The 22,282-nt window shown below is 45.7% G+C and overlaps 1 protein-coding gene across 2 annotated transcripts in view; it reads right to left on the bottom strand.

Annotated features, from left to right (window-relative positions):
- The window catches only part of LOC110534845 (clathrin interactor 1), a 62,505-nt gene that overhangs the window by 14,687 nt on the left and 25,536 nt on the right, over positions 1-22,282 (bottom strand). The window contains exons 2-9 of one of the 2 annotated variants that reach the window (XM_090188955.1): positions 16,909-17,013; positions 16,697-16,793; positions 15,918-16,026; positions 10,004-10,180; positions 6,764-6,944; positions 2,668-2,902; positions 1,775-1,856; positions 1,103-1,180 (exon numbers count right to left, since the gene is read on the bottom strand). In XM_090188955.1, coding sequence (XP_090045081.1) covers positions 1,103-1,180; positions 1,775-1,856; positions 2,668-2,902; positions 6,764-6,944; positions 10,004-10,180; positions 15,918-16,026; positions 16,697-16,793; positions 16,909-17,013 — 1,064 coding nt within the window. The remainder of the gene's footprint in view (positions 1-1,102; positions 1,181-1,774; positions 1,857-2,667; positions 2,903-6,763; positions 6,945-10,003; positions 10,181-15,917; positions 16,027-16,696; positions 16,794-16,908; positions 17,014-22,282) is intronic. The other variant, XM_090188956.1, reaches the window with a different exon arrangement.

The raw sequence follows: 22,282 nt of genomic DNA, 5'->3' as shown, positions 1-22,282 counted from the left end.
GAGGGTACTGCACGGGAACACATGTGGACACACATCCAGAGAGGACTCTGATAATAGCAGATAAACTGCCAAAAACTTGTTGCTGGGGCTCTCATCTCCACTCCATCCTTCTCTCTTTTCTCCCATCCATCCATCCATCCATCCATCACAGAGCAGAGGGTGGAGGCTGGGGGACATGAGCTGTGTGAAATGAGAGCTGACGTGTGTCTCAGCAGGTAGGGCCTCCATCTGGTCTCATCCCAGACACATCAATATTACACCACCTTCACTTCCACAGGACATCACGTGGGCTGCAACCACAAACCCCTGGGCAGGGGATGGCACGGAGAGGGACAGGAGGGGGACCGGAGGGGGACAGGAGAGGGGACTCCCCCCTAAACACCTCTGTGGCATGGCTGTTCACCTCTTCAGTTTTCCCCTCACAAGCTGCTACCAGGTTTATGAAAAGTTTTCTGCTGGAGTTATTGGGAAGTGGCCTGCCTCAGATTGAAGCTGTAATACAGACAGCAGAGTGTGTTCAGACGATGGAGAGGGACAGTGTTCAGACGATGGAGAGGGAGTGTGTTCAGACGATGGAGAGGGAGTGTGTTCAGACGATGGAGAGGGAGTGTGTTCAGACGATGGAGAGGGAGTGTGTTCAGACGATGGAGAGGGAGTGTGTTCAGACGATGGAGAGGGAGTGTGTTCAGACGATGGAGAGGGAGTGTGTTCAGACGATGGAGAGGGAGTGTGTTCAGACGATGGAGAGGGAGTGTGTTCAGACGATGGAGAGGGAGTGTGTTCAGACGATGGAGAGGGAGTGTGTTCAGACGATGGAGAGGGAGTGTGTTCAGACGATGGAGAGGGAGTGTGTTCAGACGATGGAGAGGGAGTGTGTTCAGACGATGGAGAGGGAGTGTGTTCAGACGATGGAGAGGGAGTGTGTTCAGACGATGGAGAGGGAGTGTGTTCAGACGATGGAGAGGGAGTGTGTTCAGACGATGGAGAGGGAGTGTGTTCAGACGATGGAGAGGGAGTGTGTTCAGACGATGGAGAGGGAGTGTGTTCAGACGATGGAGAGGGAGTGTGTTCAGACGATGGAGAGGGAAGCACTGAGACGTACCGGCTGATGAAGGGAGACTGGCTGAGGCAGCTGGAGAGGAGAAGTCAGCAAAACCACAGATGAGGTCTGAACTTCCACCTGGATGGTGCGTACACACACACACACACACAGAGTGAGAACAGTATCAGTGGAGGAGATGAGGATGTCGTCTCCCCTCCCTCTCTCCCAGTATATGGCTGAGCGTGAGAAACAGGCCCGAGCTTTTTGGGATGGAGAAGGCAACGTCACGAGGGACCGCAGCAGCTCTCTGTGTGTGAACATGCAGCATTCACTCCCTAGCAAACACTGGCTCAGTCTCAGACAGCTGGCCATGCCATGCTCTTCCTCCCTCTCCTCTACTCCCCTTCTGTACTCTTCTTCCCTCCCCTCCAGTTTTCTCCCTACGCTGCCTGGAACACTGGTCTGACATGTTAGGCTGCCTCTCCTCTCCTCTCCTCTCCTCTCCTCTCCTCTCCTCTCCTCATGCTGTCTGGAACACTGGTCTGACATCTTGGCATCTTAGTCTGCCTGCTCCCTCCCCTCTTGTCTGTGGTGATTCTGGAGGAGCTACATCTCTATGGCTTTAAGCCACCTTACTTTAGAGTGCTATCACTTTATATATAGCGACCTCTTCTCAATGTGTGTAGCACTGTGGCTGACTGGCTCATTAGATGAGTGAGTGATCGGTCTCACCTGCTGGTGCAGTCTGACGGGACTCAGCGTCCACCATAAGAAGGTCTGCAAGGCCACTGCTTGAAGACTGGCTAGCAGACGTCTGAAGAGGGCACAGAGAATGAGATAAGGATACACACACTTTACTTTTAATTTGAGTTGGAATAACAAATGGTGCTACACTTCCTAAAGCTGCCACAAGAGAGCAGCATTAGTCTAGAAACAGTTTGAATAAGGCAGCCCAGGAGTCCCCTTGTGTTCTCTGGTCCTGCTGCCATGTCATTTAGTCTAGAAACAGTTTGAATAAGGCAGCCCAGGAGCTCCTCCTGTTCTCTGTTCCTGCTGCCATCCGTTTCTATCATGTCATTAGACAGTCAGAAGAGATGAAACACAGCTTTCTTCTGTCCCACGGGAGATAACCATCTTGTGTTTCAGTCTCTAGAAAAACTCAAAGATGAAAATAGATTCCGCAGACAACTCAACAGTGTCTCTATAGGCTTCAAAAGAAGGTTCTGTTGAGTCTACACAGCCTATTGACGTGCAGGACCACTAGGTCAGAGTGAGATACAGGGAGGTCAGGGGTCAGAGTGAGATACAGGGAGGTCAGAGTGAGACACAGGGAGGTCAGAGTGAGACACAGGGAGGTCAGGGGTCAGAGTGAGACACAGGGAGGTCAGAGGTCAGAGTGAGACACAGGGAGGTCAGAGTAAGACACAGGGAGGTCAGAGTAAGACACAGGGAGGTCAGGGGTCAGAGTGAGACACAGGGAGGTCAGAATGAGACACAGGGAGGTCAGAGTGAGAGACAGGGAGGTCAGAGTGAGAGACAGGGAGGTCAGAGTGAGACACAGGGAGGTCAGAGTGAGACACAGGGAGGTCAGAGGTCAGAGTGAGACAATGGGAGGTCAGAGGTACCTTGCTGTTGTCTGCGTCCAGCCTGCCCCTGTCCCCTGTGTAGTGAGCAGCGGCCCCTAGGTCCACGGTCTTGGAGCGGATGCCGCCACGTTTGCGTGTGGTGGTGGTCTCCGTTGCATGGCTGATCTGGATACTTGTGGTCGTAACACTCTCCTCCGCGTCTCTGAACTCCGACAGCTTCCCTGACCCCGACACCGGCCGGCCGTTCTGCGATACCCTGTCCTCCTCGTTGTCACTGGGGGGAGAAAGAGAACAACAACACACACATGAAAGAAATGCTCTATCATTAAATAGATGTATTGCCTTAAGCCAGCGTTTCCCAAACTCGGTCCTGGGGACCCCAGGGGGTCCACGTTTAGTTTTTTTGTGCGAGCACTACTCAGCTGATTCAGACAATCAAAGCCTGATGAGTTGATCATTTGAATCAGCTGTGTAGTTTTTGGGGCAAAAACCAAAATGTGCACCCCCTGGGGTCTCCGGGACCGTGTTTGGGAAATGTCCATCTCCATTTTTGGCCTTTTGCACTTAAACACACTCAGGAATACCTGATTCTGTCGGGCGAGTCATCCCTCTCATTCTTAAACACACTCAGGAATACCTGATTCTGTCGGGCGAGTCATCCCTCTCATTCTTAAACACACTCAGGAATACCTGATTCTGTCGGGCGAGTCATCCCTCTCATTCTTAAACACACTCAGGAATACCTGATTCTGTCGGGCGAGTCATCCCTCTCATTCTTAAACACACTCAGGAATACCTGATTCTGTCGGGCGAGTCATCCCTCTCATTCTTAAACACACTCAGGAATACCTGATTCTGTCGGGCGAGTCATCCCTCTCATTCTTAAACACACTCAGGAATACCTGATTCTGTCGGGCGAGTCATCCCTCTCATTCTTAAACACACTCAGGAATACCTGATTCTGTCGGGCGAGTCATCCCTCTCATTCTTAAACACACTCAGGAATACCTGATTCTGTCGGGCGAGTCATCCCTCTCATTCTTAAACACACTCAGGAATACCTGATTCTGTCGGGCGAGTCATCCCTCTCATTCTTAAACACACTCAGGAATACCTGATTCTGTCGGGCGAGTCATCCCTCTCATTCTTAAACACACTCAGGAATACCTGATTCTGTCGGGCGAGTCATCCCTCTCATTCTTAAACACACTCAGGAATACCTGATTCTGTCGGGCGAGTCATCCCTCTCATTCTTAAACACACTCAGGAATACCTGATTCTGTCGGGCGAGTCATCCCTCTCATTCTTAAACACACTCAGGAATACCTGATTCTGTCGGGCGAGTCATCCCTCTCATTCTTAAACACACTCAGGAATACCTGATTCTGTCGGGCGAGTCATCCCTCTCATTCTTAAACACACTCAGGAATACCTGATTCTGTCGGGCGAGTCATCCCTCTCATTCTTAAACACACTCAGGAATACCTGATTCTGTCGGGCGAGTCATCCCTCTCATTCTTAAACACACTCAGGAATACCTGATTCTGTCGGGCGAGTCATCCATCTCATTCTTAAACACACTCAGGAATACCTGATTCTGTCGGGCGAGTCATCCCTCTCATTCTTAAACACACTCAGGAATACCTGATTCTGTCGGGCGAGTCATCCCTCTCATTCTTAAACACACTCAGGAATACCTGATTCTGTCGGGCGAGTCATCCCTCTCATTCTTAAACACACTCAGGAATACCTGATTCTGTCGGGCGAGTCATCCCTCTCATTCTTAAACACACTCAGGAATACCTGATTCTGTCGGGCGAGTCATCCCTCTCATTCTTAAACACACTCAGGAATACCTGATTCTGTCGGGCGAGTCATCCCTCTCATTCTTAAACACACTCAGGAATACCTGATTCTGTCGGGCGAGTCATCCATCTCATTCTTAAACACACTCAGGAATACCTGATTCTGTCGGGCGAGTCATCCCTCTCATTCTTAAACACACTCAGGAATACCTGATTCTGTCGGGCGAGTCATCCCTCTCATTCTTAAACACACTCAGGAATACCTGATTCTGTCGGGCGAGTCATCCCTCTCATTCTTAAACACACTCAGGAATACCTGATTCTGTCGGGCGAGTCATCCCTCTCATTCTTAAACACACTCAGGAATACCTGATTCTGTCGGGCGAGTCATCCCTCTCATTCTTAAACACACTCAGGAATACCTGATTCTGTCGGGCGAGTCATCCCTCTCATTCTTAAACACACTCAGGAATACCTGATTCTGTCGGGCGAGTCATCCCTCTCATTCTTAAACACACTCAGGAATACCTGATTCTGTCGGGCGAGTCATCCCTCTCATTCTTAAACACACTCAGGAATACCTGATTCTGTCGGGCGAGTCATCCCTCTCATTCTTAAACACACTCAGGAATACCTGATTCTGTCGGGCGAGTCATCCCTCTCATTCTTAAACACACTCAGGAATACCTGATTCTGTCGGGCGAGTCATCCCTCTCATTCTTAAACACACTCAGGAATACCTGATTCTGTCGGGCGAGTCATCCCTCTCATTCTTAAACACACTCAGGAATACCTGATTCTGTCGGGCGAGTCATCCCTCTCATTCTTAAACACACTCAGGAATACCTGATTCTGTCGGGCGAGTCATCCCTCTCATTCTTAAACACACTCAGGAATACCTGATTCTGTCGGGCGAGTCATCCCTCTCATTCTTAAACACACTCAGGAATACCTGATTCTGTCGGGCGAGTCATCCCTCTCATTCTTAAACACACTCAGGAATACCTGATTCTGTCGGGCGAGTCATCCCTCTCATTCTTAAACACACTCAGGAATACCTGATTCTGTCGGGCGAGTCATCCCTCTCATTCTTAAACACACTCAGGAATACCTGATTCTGTCGGGCGAGTCATCCCTCTCATTCTTAAACACACTCAGGAATACCTGATTCTGTCGGGCGAGTCATCCCTCTCATTCTTAAACACACTCAGGAATACCTGATTCTGTCGGGCGAGTCATCCCTCTCATTCTTAAACACACTCAGGAATACCTGATTCTGTCGGGCGAGTCATCCCTCTCATTCTTAAACACACTCAGGAATACCTGATTCTGTCGGGCGAGTCATCCCTCTCATTCTTAAACACACTCAGGAATACCTGATTCTGTCGGGCGAGTCATCCCTCTCATTCTTAAACACACTCAGGAATACCTGATTCTGTCGGGCGAGTCATCCCTCTCATTCTTAAACACACTCAGGAATACCTGATTCTGTCGGGCGAGTCATCCCTCTCATTCTTAAACACACTCAGGAATACCTGATTCTGTCGGGCGAGTCATCCCTCTCATTCTTAAACACACTCAGGAATACCTGATTCTGTCGGGCGAGTCATCCCTCTCATTCTTAAACACACTCAGGAATACCTGATTCTGTCGGGCGAGTCATCCCTCTCATTCTTAAACACACTCAGGAATACCTGATTCTGTCGGGCGAGTCATCCCTCTCATTCTTAAACACACTCAGGAATACCTGATTCTGTCGGGCGAGTCATCCCTCTCATTCTTAAACACACTCAGGAATACCTGATTCTGTCGGGCGAGTCATCCCTCTCATTCTTAAACACACTCAGGAATACCTGATTCTGTCGGGCGAGTCATCCCTCTCATTCTTAAACACACTCAGGAATACCTGATTCTGTCGGGCGAGTCATCCCTCTCATTCTTAAACACACTCAGGAATACCTGATTCTGTCGGGCGAGTCATCCCTCTCATTCTTAAACACACTCAGGAATACCTGATTCTGTCGGGCGAGTCATCCCTCTCATTCTTAAACACACTCAGGAATACCTGATTCTGTCGGGCGAGTCATCCCTCTCATTCTTAAACACACTCAGGAATACCTGATTCTGTCGGGCGAGTCATCCCTCTCATTCTTAAACACACTCAGGAATACCTGATTCTGTCGGGCGAGTCATCCCTCTCATTCTTAAACACACTCAGGAATACCTGATTCTGTCGGGCGAGTCATCCCTCTCATTCTTAAACACACTCAGGAATACCTGATTCTGTCGGGCGAGTCATCCCTCTCATTCTTAAACACACTCAGGAATACCTGATTCTGTCGGGCGAGTCATCCCTCTCATTCTTGCGGAACTTGTTGATAGTGTCGTCGATGGTGCTGCCGATCTTGTCGCTGATTTCTCCCAGCTTCTCACTGAAGGGGAAGGCTCCTTTGCTCTTGTCCCAGTCCTCATCCCACTTCCCCTTGGGCTCGGTGTCAAACATTTCCCCCGCTGAGGGGGAGGAGAGGGGCAGAGAAGGGGGGAAAACAGGGTTACAGGTTTATGCTGAAAAATCAAGTGTGGTTTGATACCATTAACGTGTTTTGTAGCCATGCTGAGTGAGCCTCACTTCACTAACATAATGAGAGCCGTTGTGGGACTGCACTGCATCTATCTGGAATGCCAATTAAGATGTGCAACAGATAATTGGTTATTCTGCATTGAAAAAGGATGGGCCCATTGACAACACAAGCACTGTACAGCTACAGTGTGTCTGCTGAAACAGAGCGAGCATCCTCTATGTGAATGTCTCCATCGCAGTGTTATTTTGATCCTGTGCGACAAAAATAATTCCCCCCTGCCACATCATTAACTGACAAGATGGGAACTCTGGTTTGACTAATGAAGTGGGCAATCAGAGCAGCAAATGAAAGATATCAGAAATCAAAGGGAGAAATCAATGGAGCATGAAAATAAAGCCTTTCAATCAGTTGTCTCCAACCGAATCCTAATGAAATGGCAAGGGACTCGCCCGACGATTAGATATCGGAATAGCAGATCAGAAAACAGCGAATCAAAAACAGATATGGGGAAGATATGTTCTGTTACATAGTGAGGGTGTTGAGGTTTTTCTCGTACAAAAATGATCAGAAATCTCACTGATGAAGATGTGAGAAGACATGATTTGCCCTGGATTGAAAATCGCTCTAATCAAAAGATCAGTGATGAGGAGGAAGAGGCCTGTGGGGAATAGAGGAAGGCATAGAGGAGCGATATTCTGGAAGCCTTCTGAGACTGCAGACAGAGACCTGCAACAAGACTCACAGAGACAGGGACTAGAGGTACATTACAGTGACATGGACTAGAGGTACATTACAGTGACAGGGACTAGAGGTACATTACAGTGACAGGGACTAGAGATACAGTGACTAGAGTTACAGTGACTAGATGTAAATTACAGTGACTAGAGATAAATTACTGTAACAAGGACTAGAGGTAAATTACAATAACAGGGACTAGAGGTGAATGACAGGGACTAGAGGTAAATGACAGGGACTAGAGGTAAATGACAGGGACTAGAGGTAAATGACAGGGACTAGAGGTACATTACAGGGACTAGAGGTACATGACAGGGACTATAGGTACATGACAGGGACTAGAGGTAAATGACAGGGACTAAAGGTAAATGACAGGGACTAGAGGTAAATGACAGGGACTAGAGGTAAATGACAGGGACTAGAGGTAAATGACAGGGACTAGAGGTAAATGACAGGGACTAGAGGTACATTACAGGGACTAGAGATAAATGACAGGGACTAGAGGTAAATGACAGGGACTAGAGGTAAATGACAGGGACTAGAGGTAAATGACAGGGACTAGAGGTACATTACAGGGACTAGAGGTAAATGACAGGGACTAGAGGTAAATGACGGGGACTAGAGGTAAATGACGGGGACTAGAGGTAAATGACAGGGACTAGAGGTACATGACAGGGACTAGAGATTAATTTACCTCTAGTCCCTGTCATTTACCTCTAGTAAATTTCAGTAACAAGGACTAGAACAAGGACTAGAAGTAAATTACAGTGACAGGAGCTAGAGGTACCTTACAGTGACAGGGACAAGAGGTACATGACAGGGACTAGAGGTACATGACAGGGACTAGAGGTACATGACAGGGACTAGAGGTACATGACAGTGACAGGGACTAGAGGTACATTACTATGACAGGGACTAGAGGTACATTACTATGACAGGGACTAGAGGTACATGACAGGGATTAGAGGTACATGACAGGGACTAGAGGTACATGACAGGGATTAGAGGTACATGACAGGGATTAGAGGTACATGACAGGGACTAGAGGTACATTACAGGGACTAGAGGTACATGACAGGGACTAGAGGTACATGACAGGGACTAGAGGTACATGACAGGGACTAGAGGTACATGACAGGGACTAGAGGTACATGACAGGGACTAGAGGTACATGACAGTGACAGGGACTAGAAGTAGATTACTATGACAGGGACTAGAGGTACATTACTATGACAGGGGCTAGAGGTACATGACAGGGATTAGAGGTACATGACAGGGACTAGAGGTACATGACAGGGACTAGAGGTACATGACAGGGACTAGAGGTACATGACAGGGATTAGAGGTACATGACAGGGACTAGAGGTACATGACAGGGACTAGAGGTACATGACAGGGACTAGAGGTACATGACAGGGATTAGAGGTACATGACAGGGACTAGAGGTACATTACAGGGACTAGAGGTACATGACAGGGACTAGAGGTACATGACAGGGACTAGAGGTACATGACAGGGATTAGAGGTACATGACAGGGACTAGAGGTACATGACAGGGACTAGAGGTACATGACAGGGACTAGAGATACATGACAGGGATTAGAGGTACATGACAGGGACTAGAGGTAAATGACAGAGACGAGAGGTAAATGACAGGGACTAGAGGTACATTACTATGACAGGGACTAGAGGTACATGACAGGGATTAGAGGTACATGACAGGGACTAGAGGTACATGACAGGGACTAGAGGTACATGACAGGGATTAGAGGTACATGACAGGGACTAGAGGTACATGACAGGGACTAGAGGTACATGACAGGGATTAGAGGTACATGACAGGGACTAGAGGTACATGACAGGGACTAGAGGTACATGACAGGGACTAGAGGTACATGACAGGGACTAGAGGTACATGACAGGGACTAGAGGTACATGACAGGGACTAGAGGTACATGACAGGGACTAGAGGTACATGACAGGGACTAGAGGTACATGACAGGGACTAGAGGTACATGACAGGGACTAGAGGTACATGACAGGGACTAGAGGTACATGACAGGGATTAGAGGTACATGACAGGGACTAGATGTAAATGACAGAGACTAGAGGTAAATTACAGGGATGAGAGGTACATGACAGGGACTAGAGGTAAATGACAGATTTGTGAGGGCATGGAAATGAGAGACCATACCACATTCTCAACAGAGCATCACAGATAATCTGCTCTCCCTCCCGTGTGGTGACACTTACAGCTGGTCTTGTTGAATCCTCCTCCTCCAGTGCTGTCTGAGGACACGCCGATATACTTGTCCTTGTTTTTCTTGGCCTTCTTCCTCTCCTCCCGGAGCCGGTCGTCATCCTGAACAAACTCCACCATCTCCTTCACCTTCTGACGCACGTTGATGCCCTGGTCCTTCCCATTCTCGTCTGGGGGGAGGAACACAACACGATTGGACACTTTAATACACTGGCATTCACCAAATTAAAAAAGTGTGGAAATCATTTCACTTTTGGCTTCCCACATTACACCATGGTGGGGGTCATTTGAATTGAAAACTGACAATAGAATCAGCACCATCCATAAACCTGACCTCTCATTGGCCATAGTGACAGGGTTAAGCAGTTAAAGGGGAAGTCAACACTGAAGCAAATAAAGTGACGTTTCTTTTGGCTGAGACAGAGAGCAAGAGAGCGAGAAAAAGAACAGAACAGTGCAGTGCAGTTCCAGGCTAAAGCAGCTTTGGATGGGGGTCTGGTAGAGCTTTGGATGAGGGTCTGGTAGAGCTTTGGATGGGGGTCTGGTAGAGCTTTGGATGAGGGTCTGGTAGAGCTTTGGATGGGGGTCTGGTAGAGCTTTGGATGGGGGTCTGGTAGAGCTTTGGATGGGGGTCTGGTAGAGCTTTGGATGAGGGTCTGGTAAAGCTTTGGATTAGGGTCTGGTAGAGCTTTGGATGAGGGTCTGGTAGAGCTTTGGATGGGGGTCTGGTAGAGCTTTGGATGGGGGTCTGGTAGAGCTTTGGATGGGGGTCTGGTAGAGCTTTGGATGGGGGTCTGGTAGAGCTTTGGATGGGGGTCTGGTAGAGCTTTGGATGAGGGTCTGGTAGAACTTTGGATGAGGGTCTGGTAGAACTTTGGATGAGGGTCTGGTAGAGCTTGGGACCAGGCCTTTATGGACCTTCTTCAGGAGGAGGAACACAGGCACTATTGTTTCACTGCCACAACAGGCCTGTCCTGGAGACAGTATTTGTCTCAGTGGGGAATTTATGTAACAGAGCCTAGTGAGTGCTCATGCCATGCACCAAATGCTAATTCTTGAGAGCGAAGCATGAAAAAAGATGAACATAGCTCTACAGTAAATATGTTAGCCCCTTACTCAAATACTTAAGGATTACTCCTTTTTTTCAATTTTTGCATAAAATTACATACCCAAATCTAACTGCCTGTAGCTCAGGCCCTGAAGCAAGGATATGCATATTCTTGGTACCATTTGAAAGGAAACACTTTGAAGTTGTGGAGATGTGAAAGGAATGTAGGAGAATATAACACAATAGATCTGGTAGAAGTTAATACAACGAAAAAAACAACCATTCTTTTGTGGGGTTTTTGTACCATCATCTTTGAAATGCAAGCGAACATCCATAATGTATTATTCCAGCCCAGGTACAATTTTTAGTTTGGCCACTAGATGGCATCAGTGTATGTGCAAAGTTTTAGACTGATCCAATGAACCATTGCATTTTTGTTAAAAAATGTTGTATCAAGACTGCCCAAATGTGCCCTTTGTTTATGAATAACTTTTCATGTTCAAAATTTTGCACTCTCCTTAAACAATAGCATGGTATTCTTTCACTGTAATAGCTACTGTGCAGTGAGATTAACAAGAATTTAAGCTTTCTGCCAATATCAGATATGTCTATGTCCTGGAAAATGTTCTTGTTACTTACAACCTCCTGCTAATCGCATTAGCCTTCATTAGCTCCACCGTCCCGTGGAAGGGACACCGATCCCGAAGTTAAATGCCATTATCCTAAATTAATTTGCATGTAACACTTGAAATGGTATTGGATTACGAATAATATAACACAATACTTGAAACACAATACTTGAAACACTGTGATTTTCTCAAACCCAGAGTGACTGACAGTAGTGAGTGGATACATTTTTTTTTCTTTAAGTTGTCCGCAGTGGGAATCGAACCCACAACCCTAACATTGCAAGCACCACTGATATGCAAACTGTACTTCTAAAGAGAGAGAATCCACATTTCTGTCTACCTATCCTAAAGGGACAGTTCAATCAATCAAATTTATTTATAAAGCTCTTTTTTACATCAGCCGATGTCACAAAGTGCTGTACAGAAACCCAGCCTAAAACCCCAAACAGCAAGCAATGCAGATGTAGAAGCACGGTGGCTAGGTAAAACTCCCTAGAAAGGCAGGAACCTAGGAAGAAACCTAGAGAGGAACCAGGCTATGAGGGGTGGCCAGTCCTCTTCTGGCTGTGCCGGGTGGAGATTATAACAGAACATGGCCAAGATGTTCAAACGTTCATAGATGACCAGCAGGGTCAGATAATAATAATCACAGTGGTTGTAGAGGGTGAAACAGGTCAGCACCTCAGGAGTAAATGTCAGTTGGCTTTTCATAGCCGGTCATTCATAGTTAGAGACAGCAGGTGCAGTAGAGAGTGAGTCCAAAACAGCAGGTCTGGGACAAGGTAGCACATTCAGTGAACAGGTCAGGGTTCCATAGTTGCAGGCAGAACAGTTGAAACTGGAGCGGCAGCATGACCAGGTGGACTGGGGATAGCAAGGAGTCCTGAGACATGGTCCTAGGGCTCAGGTCCTCCGAGAGAATAGAGAAAGAGAGAATTAGAGGGAGCACACTTAAATTCAAACAGGACACCGGATAAGACAGGAGAAATACTCACAGACTGACCCTAGCCTCCTGACACAAACTATTGTAGCATAAATACTGGAGGCTGAGACAGGAGGGGTCAGGAGACACTGTGGCCCTGTCCGACGATACCCCTAGACAGGGCCAAACAGGCAGGATAAAACCCCACCCACTTTGCCAAAGCACAGCCCCCACACCACTAGAGGGATATCTTCAACCACCAACCTACTAACCTGAGACAAGGCTGAGTATAGCACACAAAGCTCTCCCCACGGCACAAACCTGAGGGGGGCGCCAACCCGGACAGGAAAATCACGTCAATGACTCAACCCATTCAAGTGACGCACCCCTCCTAGGAACGGCATGGAAGAGTACCAGTAAGCCAGTGACTCAGCCCCCGTAATAGGGTTAGAGGCAGAGAATCCCAGTGGAGAGAGGGGAACCAGCCAGGCAGAGACAGCAAGGGCGGTTCGTCGCTACAGAGCCTTTCCGTTCACCTTCACATTCCTGGGCCAGACTACACTCAATCATATGACCCACTGAAGAGATGAGTCTTCAATAAAGACTTAAAGGTCGAGACCGAGTCTGCGTCTCTCACGTGGATAGGCAGACCATTACATAAAAATGGAGCTCTATAGGAGAAAGCACTGCCTCCAGCTGTTTGCTTAGGAGCAAGCCAATGTAATGCTTTGTAGGTTAGCAGTACAACCTTGAAATCAGCCCTTGCCTTGACAGGAAGCCAGTGGAGAGGCTAGCACTGGAGTAATATGATCACATTTTTTTGGTCCTAGTAAAGATTCTAGCAGCCGTGTTTAGCACTAACTGGGTTAGTTTATTTAGTGTTTTATCCGGGTAGCCCGAAAAGTAGAGCATTGCAGTAGTCTAATCTAGAAGTGACAAACGCATGGATTCATTTTTCTGCATCATTTTTTGGACAGAAAGTTTCTGATTTTTTCAATGTTACGTAGATGGAAAAAAGCTGTCCTTGAAATATTCTTGATATGTTCGTCAAAAGAGAGATCAGGGTCCAGAGTAATGCCGAGGTCCTTCACAGTTTTATTTGAGATGGCTGTACAACCATCAAGATTGTCAGATTCAACAGAAGATCTCTTTGTTTAAAAGTTTAAACACTTGCCGCCATCCACTTCCTTATGTCTGAAACACAGGCTTCCAGGGAGGGCAATTTTGGGGATTCACCATGTTCCATCGAAAGGTACAGCTGTGTATCGTCTGCATAGCAGTGAAAGTTAACATTATGTTTCTGAATGACATCACTACGAGGTAAATTATATAGTGAAAACAATAGTGGTCCTAAAACGGAACCTTGAGGAACACCAACATTTACAGTTGATTTGTCAGAAGACAAACCATCCACAGAAACAAACTGATATCTTTCCGTCAGATAAGATCAAAATCAGGCCAGAACTTCTCCGTGTAGACCAATTTGGGTTTCCAATCTCTCCAAAAGAATGTGGCGATCGATGGTATTAAAAGCAGCCCCTCTAGGATTTTGCACATTTCTTTTGTGATTTCTGCGGCCAAAAATGCTCTCAAAAAACAAATAGATTCAAAGCTGATCAATCCCTCCAAAGATTTTCTATGGGGTTGAGATCTGGAGACTGGCTAGGCCACTCCAGGACCTTGAAATGCTTCTTACGAAGCCACTCCTTCGTTGCCCGGGCGGTGTGTTTGGGATCATTGTCATGCTGAAAGACCCAGCCACGTTTCATCTTCAATGGCCTTGCTGATGGAAGGAGGTTTTCACTCAAAATCTCACAATACATGGCCCCATTCATTATTTCCTTTACCTGAATCAGTCGTCCTGGTCCCTTTGCAGAAAACAGCCCCAAAGCATGATGTTTCCACCCCCATGCTTCACAGTAGGTATGGTGTTCTTTGGATGCAACTCAGCATTCTTTGTCCTCCAAACACGACGAGTTGAGTTTTTACCAAAAAGTTATATTTTGGTTTCATCTGACCATATGACATTATCCGGATCATCCAAATGCTCTCTAGCAAACTTCAGACGGGCCTGGACATGTACTGGCTTAAGCAGGGGGACACGTCTGGCACTGCAGGATTTGAGTCCCTGGCAGCGTAGTGTGTTACTGATGGTAGGCTTTGTTACTTTGGTCCCAGCTCTCTGCAGGTCATTCACTAGGTCCCCCCGTGTGGTTCTGGGATTTTTGCTCACCGTTCTTGTGATCATTTTGACCCCACGGGGTGAGATCTTGCGTGGAGCCCCAGATCGAGGGAGATTATCAGTGGTCTTGTATGTCTTCCATTTCCTAATAATTGCTCCCACAGTTGATTTCTTCAAACCAAGCTGCTTACCTATTGCAGATTCAGTCTTCCCAGCCTGGTGCAGGTCTACCATTTTGCTTCTGGTGTCCTTTGACAGCTCTTTGGTCTTGGCCATAGTGGAGTTTGGAGTGTGACTGTTTGAGGTTGTGGACAGGTGTCTTTTATACTGATAACAAGTTCAAACAGGTGCCATTAATACAGGTAATGAGTGGAGGATAGAGGAGCATCTTAAAGAAGTTACAGATCTGTGAGAGCCAGAAATCTTGCTTGTTTGTAGGTGACCAAATACTTATTTTCCACCATAATTTGCAAATAAATTCATTAAAAATCCTGCAATGTGATTTTCTGGATTTTTTTTCTCATCTTGTCTGTCATAGTTGAAGTGTACCTATGATGAAAATTACAGGCCTCTCTCATCTTTTTAAGTGGGAGAACTTGCACAATTGGTGGCTGACTAAATACTTTTTTGCCCCACTGTAGTTTCTCACATTTCTGTGATGCCATTAGGCTCCAAAGCATGTGCTGTTGTACCACTGAAAACAGATGCAGGCTCGGCCTAGCCACACAAAACATGTACAAAAACCATCCAAGGTTTTCAACTCTGTCATAGCAAATCACAAATGCATACAGTTGGTATCCAAGGAGCCACTCAAGTTGATCATTTACATACTTTTCATTTGTGCACATTACATATGTACATATATACTAGGTTGAAAACCAGAACATGACTTGCATCTGACTGACTCTTCAGTACTCCAGCTGTGGCCATGGAAACTTCCTCACTAATGAATACTCCTGGGTGTTCCATCTGAAACCAAGAGCCTCATCTCTGAGGACATCCTGATTGGTGTAGAAGAGAGGCGTGTGGATGGTTATGGAATGAATCAATAGCCAGGCTTAGGGTTCACACTGCTCTGGGTCTTTCAGTGCTGCTTGTGTAGCACCAGTCCCAAATGATTGCTTACCAACAAAATGGTAGTTTTCTAAGGAGCGAAGGTCATAGATGTGTTCCCTCGCGCTGGTGACAACTCGCTCCGATCCGTTCCTGATGAGATATGCCAATAGTAGTAAGGCCTGGAGGAGAGGAGCATCTGTTAGAGGCAACATAGCACTAGGCTTCCTCACCACAGGCAACATGGCACTAGGCCTCCTACCCACAGGCAACATGGCACTAGGCTTCCTCACCACAGGCAACATGGCACTAGGCTTCCTCACCACAGGAAACATGGCACTAGGCTTCCTACCCACAGGCAACATGGTACTAGGCTTCCTACCCACAGGCAACATGGTACTAGGCCTCCTACCCACAGGCAACATGGTACTAGGCCTCCTACCCACAGGCAACATGGTACTAGGCCTCCTACCCACAGGCAACATGGTACTAGGCCTCCTACCCACAGGCAACATGGCACTAGGCTTCCTACCCACAGGCAACATGGCACTAGGCCTCCACTTCACAGGCAACATGGCACTAGTCTTCCTCACCACAGGCAACATGGCACTAGTCTTCCTCACCACAGGCAACATGGAACTAGGCTTCCACTCCACAGGCAACTAGGCTTCCACTCCACAGGCAACATGGCACTAGTCTTCCTCACCACAGACAACATGGCACTAGGCTTCCTCACCACAGGCAACATGGCACTAGGCTTCCTACCCACAGGCAACATGGCACTAGGCTTCCTCACCACAGGCAACATGATCGTATGAATGAAACATAAGCAGTGGAACAGAGACTCGGCACCTTGTAAACTCTTCTCCAGTTCTTCTTATTGTCCTTCAGCATTCTGGTCCACAGCATGTTCATGACCTCAGGGAACTGCTCGTACATGAACGTGGATCTGAGAGGAACATCAGAAATATGGATGGGATTAGAGAGTACTGGTAAAGCCACAACTGCTAGGCTAGTTATGCAAATGTGATAGGACTGAGCGTTGTGCTGTGGTTGTCCCTTACTTGGCGATCTCTCCCATGAGCTGTCCAGAGGGACCCCAGGGGTCATCGTTGGTGACCTCTCGCACCTTGGACTCGATATCAGAGTAGTTCATCACCACGTTAGTGCTGCAAGAAACAGGAAACACACGACACAGACTTACATCAATAATCATTAATAAAACACACTGAATGACACTGGTGGGTAACCAATGTGAACTATGACCTCTATCACATATGGATATTCTGCATGAGGCATGGCTTCCTGGTATTATACCGTGTGTTTTGAGTATTAGAGTGGTGGTGATAGGATAGGTAGTGGTCTTAACAGACCTCTGATTTAGCCTAGATGTCCAGCAAGGGCCTAGGCGAACTCCTCTGACCAGATTGAGCCTGTTCTGGGAGCAGGTTGTGAGGGCTCCTGTTGCCCCTAAAGGTCAGTGTGGAGTCTACAGCCTAGAGTCTACACAACAATCAGCCATTTCCTGTCAGGCCCCATTTCACTCCTATCACCATCAGCAGACCTGCCAGTCACAGAGCAGACCTGCCCGTCACAGAGCAGACCTGCCAGTCACAGAGCAGACCTGCCAGTCACAGAGCAGACCTGCCAGTCACAGACCTGCCAGTCACAGACCTGCCAGTCACAGAGTAGAGTGCCAGGAAACAGCTGGGCTCTACTCAACTTTCTCCTCTCAGGAGTGGCATAGCGGGCGGCAACTACAGGATATAATGACAGTCATTAAATTGACTGATGAGTAAAAAGGGTTCTCAAGATCTATCCTGATTCGAGAAGCAGCTTAAAACGGATTATGACAACACTAGTAAGACACCCAAAAACATTCAGGGATGAAAGATTAACCAGCTGACAACAGAACTCGAATTCGAAAGAAGGCATTAGAGAAAACAGAGAGGAAGAAAGGCAAACAGAGCCGGGGTTAATGCAGCTGATCAGTGATAAACATGAGGCAATGTTTTCAGGGACTCAGAGAGCACACCTACGGACCACTCGTTCTAACCTCCCCTGTCACAGTTCAGCTGAGCCAGATAGCAGGAGGGAGAGGGGGGGGGGGCACCTGACAGATGTAACTAATGGAAGGTTAGAGTAATGGGAGACAGAACTGCTATGCTCTGGAATAAATTAGGTACATGGTAACGTCAGCCAACATGTAGGCTGAAACAACATGGCAGATCAACTGCACAACAGTGAAAGGAATGAAAAGGCACAACAAAAACTCATGGTATGCAGAAGCTAATAGCTCTGGTTTCCAGTCACATCTATTGAGATTCCCCACATGTAAAAAGCAGGATTAACAAGTCACATAATAAGTTGCATGGACTATAATAGTTAGTGGTTAACATGATTTCTAAATGACTAACTCTTCTCCGTACCCACACATACAATTATCTGTGAGGTCCCTCAGTCGAGTGGTGAATTTCAAGCACATATTCACTCTTCATATTTTCAAGCATGGTGGTGGCTGTATCATGTTATTGATTTGCTTGTCATCTGCAAGGACTTTAAACATTTTTAAATATTTATTTCACCTTTATTTAACCAGGTAGGCTAGTTGAGAACAAGTTCTCATTTGCAACTGCGACCTGGTCAAGATGGTTCAGGTCTGCTTTCCAACAGACACTAGGAGACAAATTCACTTTTCAGCAGGACAATAACCTAAAAAACACAAGGCCAAATATATACTGGACTTGCTTACCATGACGACATTGAATGTTCCTGAGTGGCCTAGTTACAGTTTTGACTTAAATCTACTTGAAAATCTGTCAACACTTGAAAACGACTGTCCAGCAATGAACAAAACAACCAACTTGACGAAGCTTGAAGAGTTTAAAAAATAACATGCAAATATTATACAATCCAGTTGTGCAAAGCTCTTAGAGACTTACCCAGAAAAACGTACAGCTGCAATCACTGCCAAAGGTGATTCCTGTATGTATTGACTCAGAGGGTTGAATACATAGTGACATTTGCATCAAGAAGAAGGCGAAGATATGGTGCGTCCATTTGGCAATGTCTGATTGTCTTAACTCACGAAGTACACCACTCATTGATTCTTCGCCACACACAAGTCAAAGAAAAATGTCAAACATTTAACAAAGTCAGTTTATTTTTTATTTTTTTTAAACATGAATGATAGTTCCTCAGTATTTGAAAAATCATTCCAACACTCCCGGCCTCGATAATCACCAAGCCTCGGTGTGAAAGAGCCAAATATCATGATCTGATGATTCCATATATACAGTGGAAACATCACAAAAAAAAAACATTTATGTCCCGAACTCACTGGAGCAGGAACCAGGAATAGGCTAGTTGATACAATGTTACAAGTTCGCTAGAAACATCTTCAGGCCAGACCAAGGGATGATTTGATACAATGTTGCATTTCAATAGCAATAGCTCAAGTCAAGACAGATTGAAAGGGGAGGCAGGCGGAGTAGAGAAATGAATGTGATTCAAGATATTTTCTACAGTTTTTATTTGTGGGCTTTGGGCCTATGTATTTTACTTAGTTGACAGTTATGCCCACTGCTGCATCTGAGTTCGGTGCTCAAACTTCTTTAGCTGCCAATGAATCACAGTGTATCAATGTGTTCATTGAATTTGAACTTTTAGATTTGTACCATTTTACTTCACATTATGATTAACCACGTGACAATGATTTTCAGAAACAAAAAGAGCTATTCTTGAAATTAAATTGTTCCATGAAAATGTGCATATAAAAATAATCATAACTGGCATGAAGATTGGTAGAAATGGTAGGATAAAAATTGTAAGCTTTACCAAACTTGAACCTCACAAGAATTCCTATGGTCTTTAAACTACTATTACAGCAATTTAAAAAAAAAAAGTGAATGTGCTAGCACTTGCACACAGGGGTCCCGTGAAAAAAACATGCCCCGCTACGGAAATCAAAGGCCTGTCCAACTGATTCATTCTGGCGCCGGGTCTCTTAACGATTACAAGCATACCCATAACATGATGCAGCCACCACTATGCTAGAAAATATGAAGAGTGCTACACAGTAAATGTGTTGTATTGGATTTTCCCCAAACATAACACTTTGTATTCAAGACAATAAGTGAATCACTTTGCTACATATTTTGCAGTACTACTTTAGTGCCTTGTTGCAAACAGGATGGATGTTTTGGAATATGTTTTATTCCGTACAGGCTTCCTTTTCACTCTGTCAATTAGGTTAGTATTGTGGAGAAACTACAAATGTTGTTGATCCATCCTCACTTCTCCTTTCACAAGCCATTCAACTCCAACTGGAATTATGTTTTTAGAAATGTACTACAAATGAAAAGCTGAAATATCTTGAGCCAATAAGTATTCAACCCCTTTGTTATAGCAAGCCTAAATAAGTTCAGGAGTAGAAATGTGCTTTGTGCAGTGACACAAAAAAATGTAAATGTAATCTGTTTTAAATTCAGGCTGTAACACAACATTTTGAAAAAGTCAAGGGGTGTGAATACTTTCTGAAGGCCCTGTATCTAATCAAGATATACCCAGTGCATTTGGAAAGTATTCAGATACCTTCACCTTTTGTTACGGCCTTATCCTAAAATGGATGCATTTTTTACATTTATCAATCTACACACAATACCCCATAACAAAGCAAGAAAAAAAAGGTTTTCAGAAAAGTTAGCAAATGTATTACAAATACAAAACAGAAATAACTTAAATTTAACAAAAGTATTCAGACCCTTTGCTATGAGACTCAAAATTGAGCTCAGGTGCATCCTGTTTCCAATGATCATCCTTGAGATGTTTCTACAACTTGATTAGAGTCCACCTGTGGTAAACTCAATTGATTGGACATGACTTGGAAAGGCACACATACCTGTCTGTTGCTCTGACATGCACTGTCAACTGTGGGACCTGATATAGACAGGTGTGAGCTCAATTTCGAGTCTCATAGCAAAGGGTCTGAATACTTACATAAATAAGTTATTTTGGGGTTTTTATTTGTAATAAATGTGCAACCATTTCTAAAAACCAGTTTTAGCTTTGTCATTATGTGTGTAGATTGATGAGGAAATGTTTTTATTTAATACAGTTTAGAAGAAGGCTGTAATGTAACAAAATATGGAAAAGGGGAAGGGGTCTGAATACTTTCCCAATTTATTTATTTTGAAGTATTACAATTTTTCTTCCACTTTGACAAGAGTATTTTGTGTAGATCGTTGGGGGAAAAAAATGAAATTTTAGTTTTTAGTAATAAAAAAATAAAAATGTAAAATCACCAGGAATTCAGTAAAAAAATGTGTTAATTTAGGAAATCTGTTCACACACACACCCTCGTCAATATAATCAAGTTATGAAATGTTTGTATTTGAAGATAACATCTTTGTGGTCAATTTGCAGTGTATTGCAGTGTAAATTATAATTACGTTCCGACCCCCCCCCGACCACCCGCTCCGACAAAAATCGACCCGAGGCTGAATCTAGTTACCTACCCCTGCTCTAGACTATCCCTTCCCCTGCAGCTGCCAGCACTTTTACTAATCATCCCTAATGTCATTTTGACAGAAAACTCAGACACTTCCTCCACTCTCACTAAATCCCAGACCCACCCGCACAGGGAGAGAGCAGGTTGACAGGAGAGCCAGGCAGGCAGCTCTGGAAGCCATTACCGCAGTGGGCCATGGATGATGTAGTGAGAAAAACAGGACAAGGTGGTGAGGTCTGAAAGCTTGAACACCTGTTCTCACTGGGAAGGAAACGCAGCTCCTTCTACTACTTAAGTCTATAAAATGTATCAGATTGGTTCACTTTCAGTCCAATTTCTTCCACATGTTGTTGATGACAAAAAACAATGTGATCCAACTCTATGGCTCTATAGAGTGTTAACGAGAGGGAGGGAGACTGAATTCCTGACCCTAATATTGACTTGGCCAGGAAATCGAACACACAAATCTACATGGAAAAGCAAATGTACAATCCCCCCCCCCCATTGAGCCTATTCACACTCAGTCTATTTGCATATATTTGTTTGCATACCGTAGGCTAACGGCTGGAGTAGTTCGTTTTTAGCCAGAATGCAGTGTACCAGATCTAAAGAATCCCCCCCCAAAAACACACAAAAAAACAGGACAGAGATAGTCTAGAGTAGTGGAGGTGACCCTGTGTGACCACTGGTCTGATTAGTCCACAGATGGCTGCTGGGTTTAGCCTGAGCATCACCACAGACAGGTGGTCAGATCCTTAGGAGGTCAAGGGTCAAGTGCTCAGTGACAGAGGGCCAGATGGAAGGACAATGGAACAGAGCCGGTGGAAATAAGACAGGACCAGAGACTGATGAATGAGCCAATGATATCAAATCTGAGGAAAACAGCCAACTGATCACACATAGCCTACACAAAGATCAACAAATGGCAA

This window comes from Oncorhynchus mykiss, chromosome 10, assembly GCF_057628025.1.
Source record: "Oncorhynchus mykiss isolate SJ-2025 chromosome 10, ASM5762802v1, whole genome shotgun sequence".
Lineage (NCBI taxonomy): Eukaryota > Metazoa > Chordata > Actinopteri > Salmoniformes > Salmonidae > Oncorhynchus > Oncorhynchus mykiss.
This window is presented reverse-complemented; position numbering and strand designations above follow the sequence as displayed.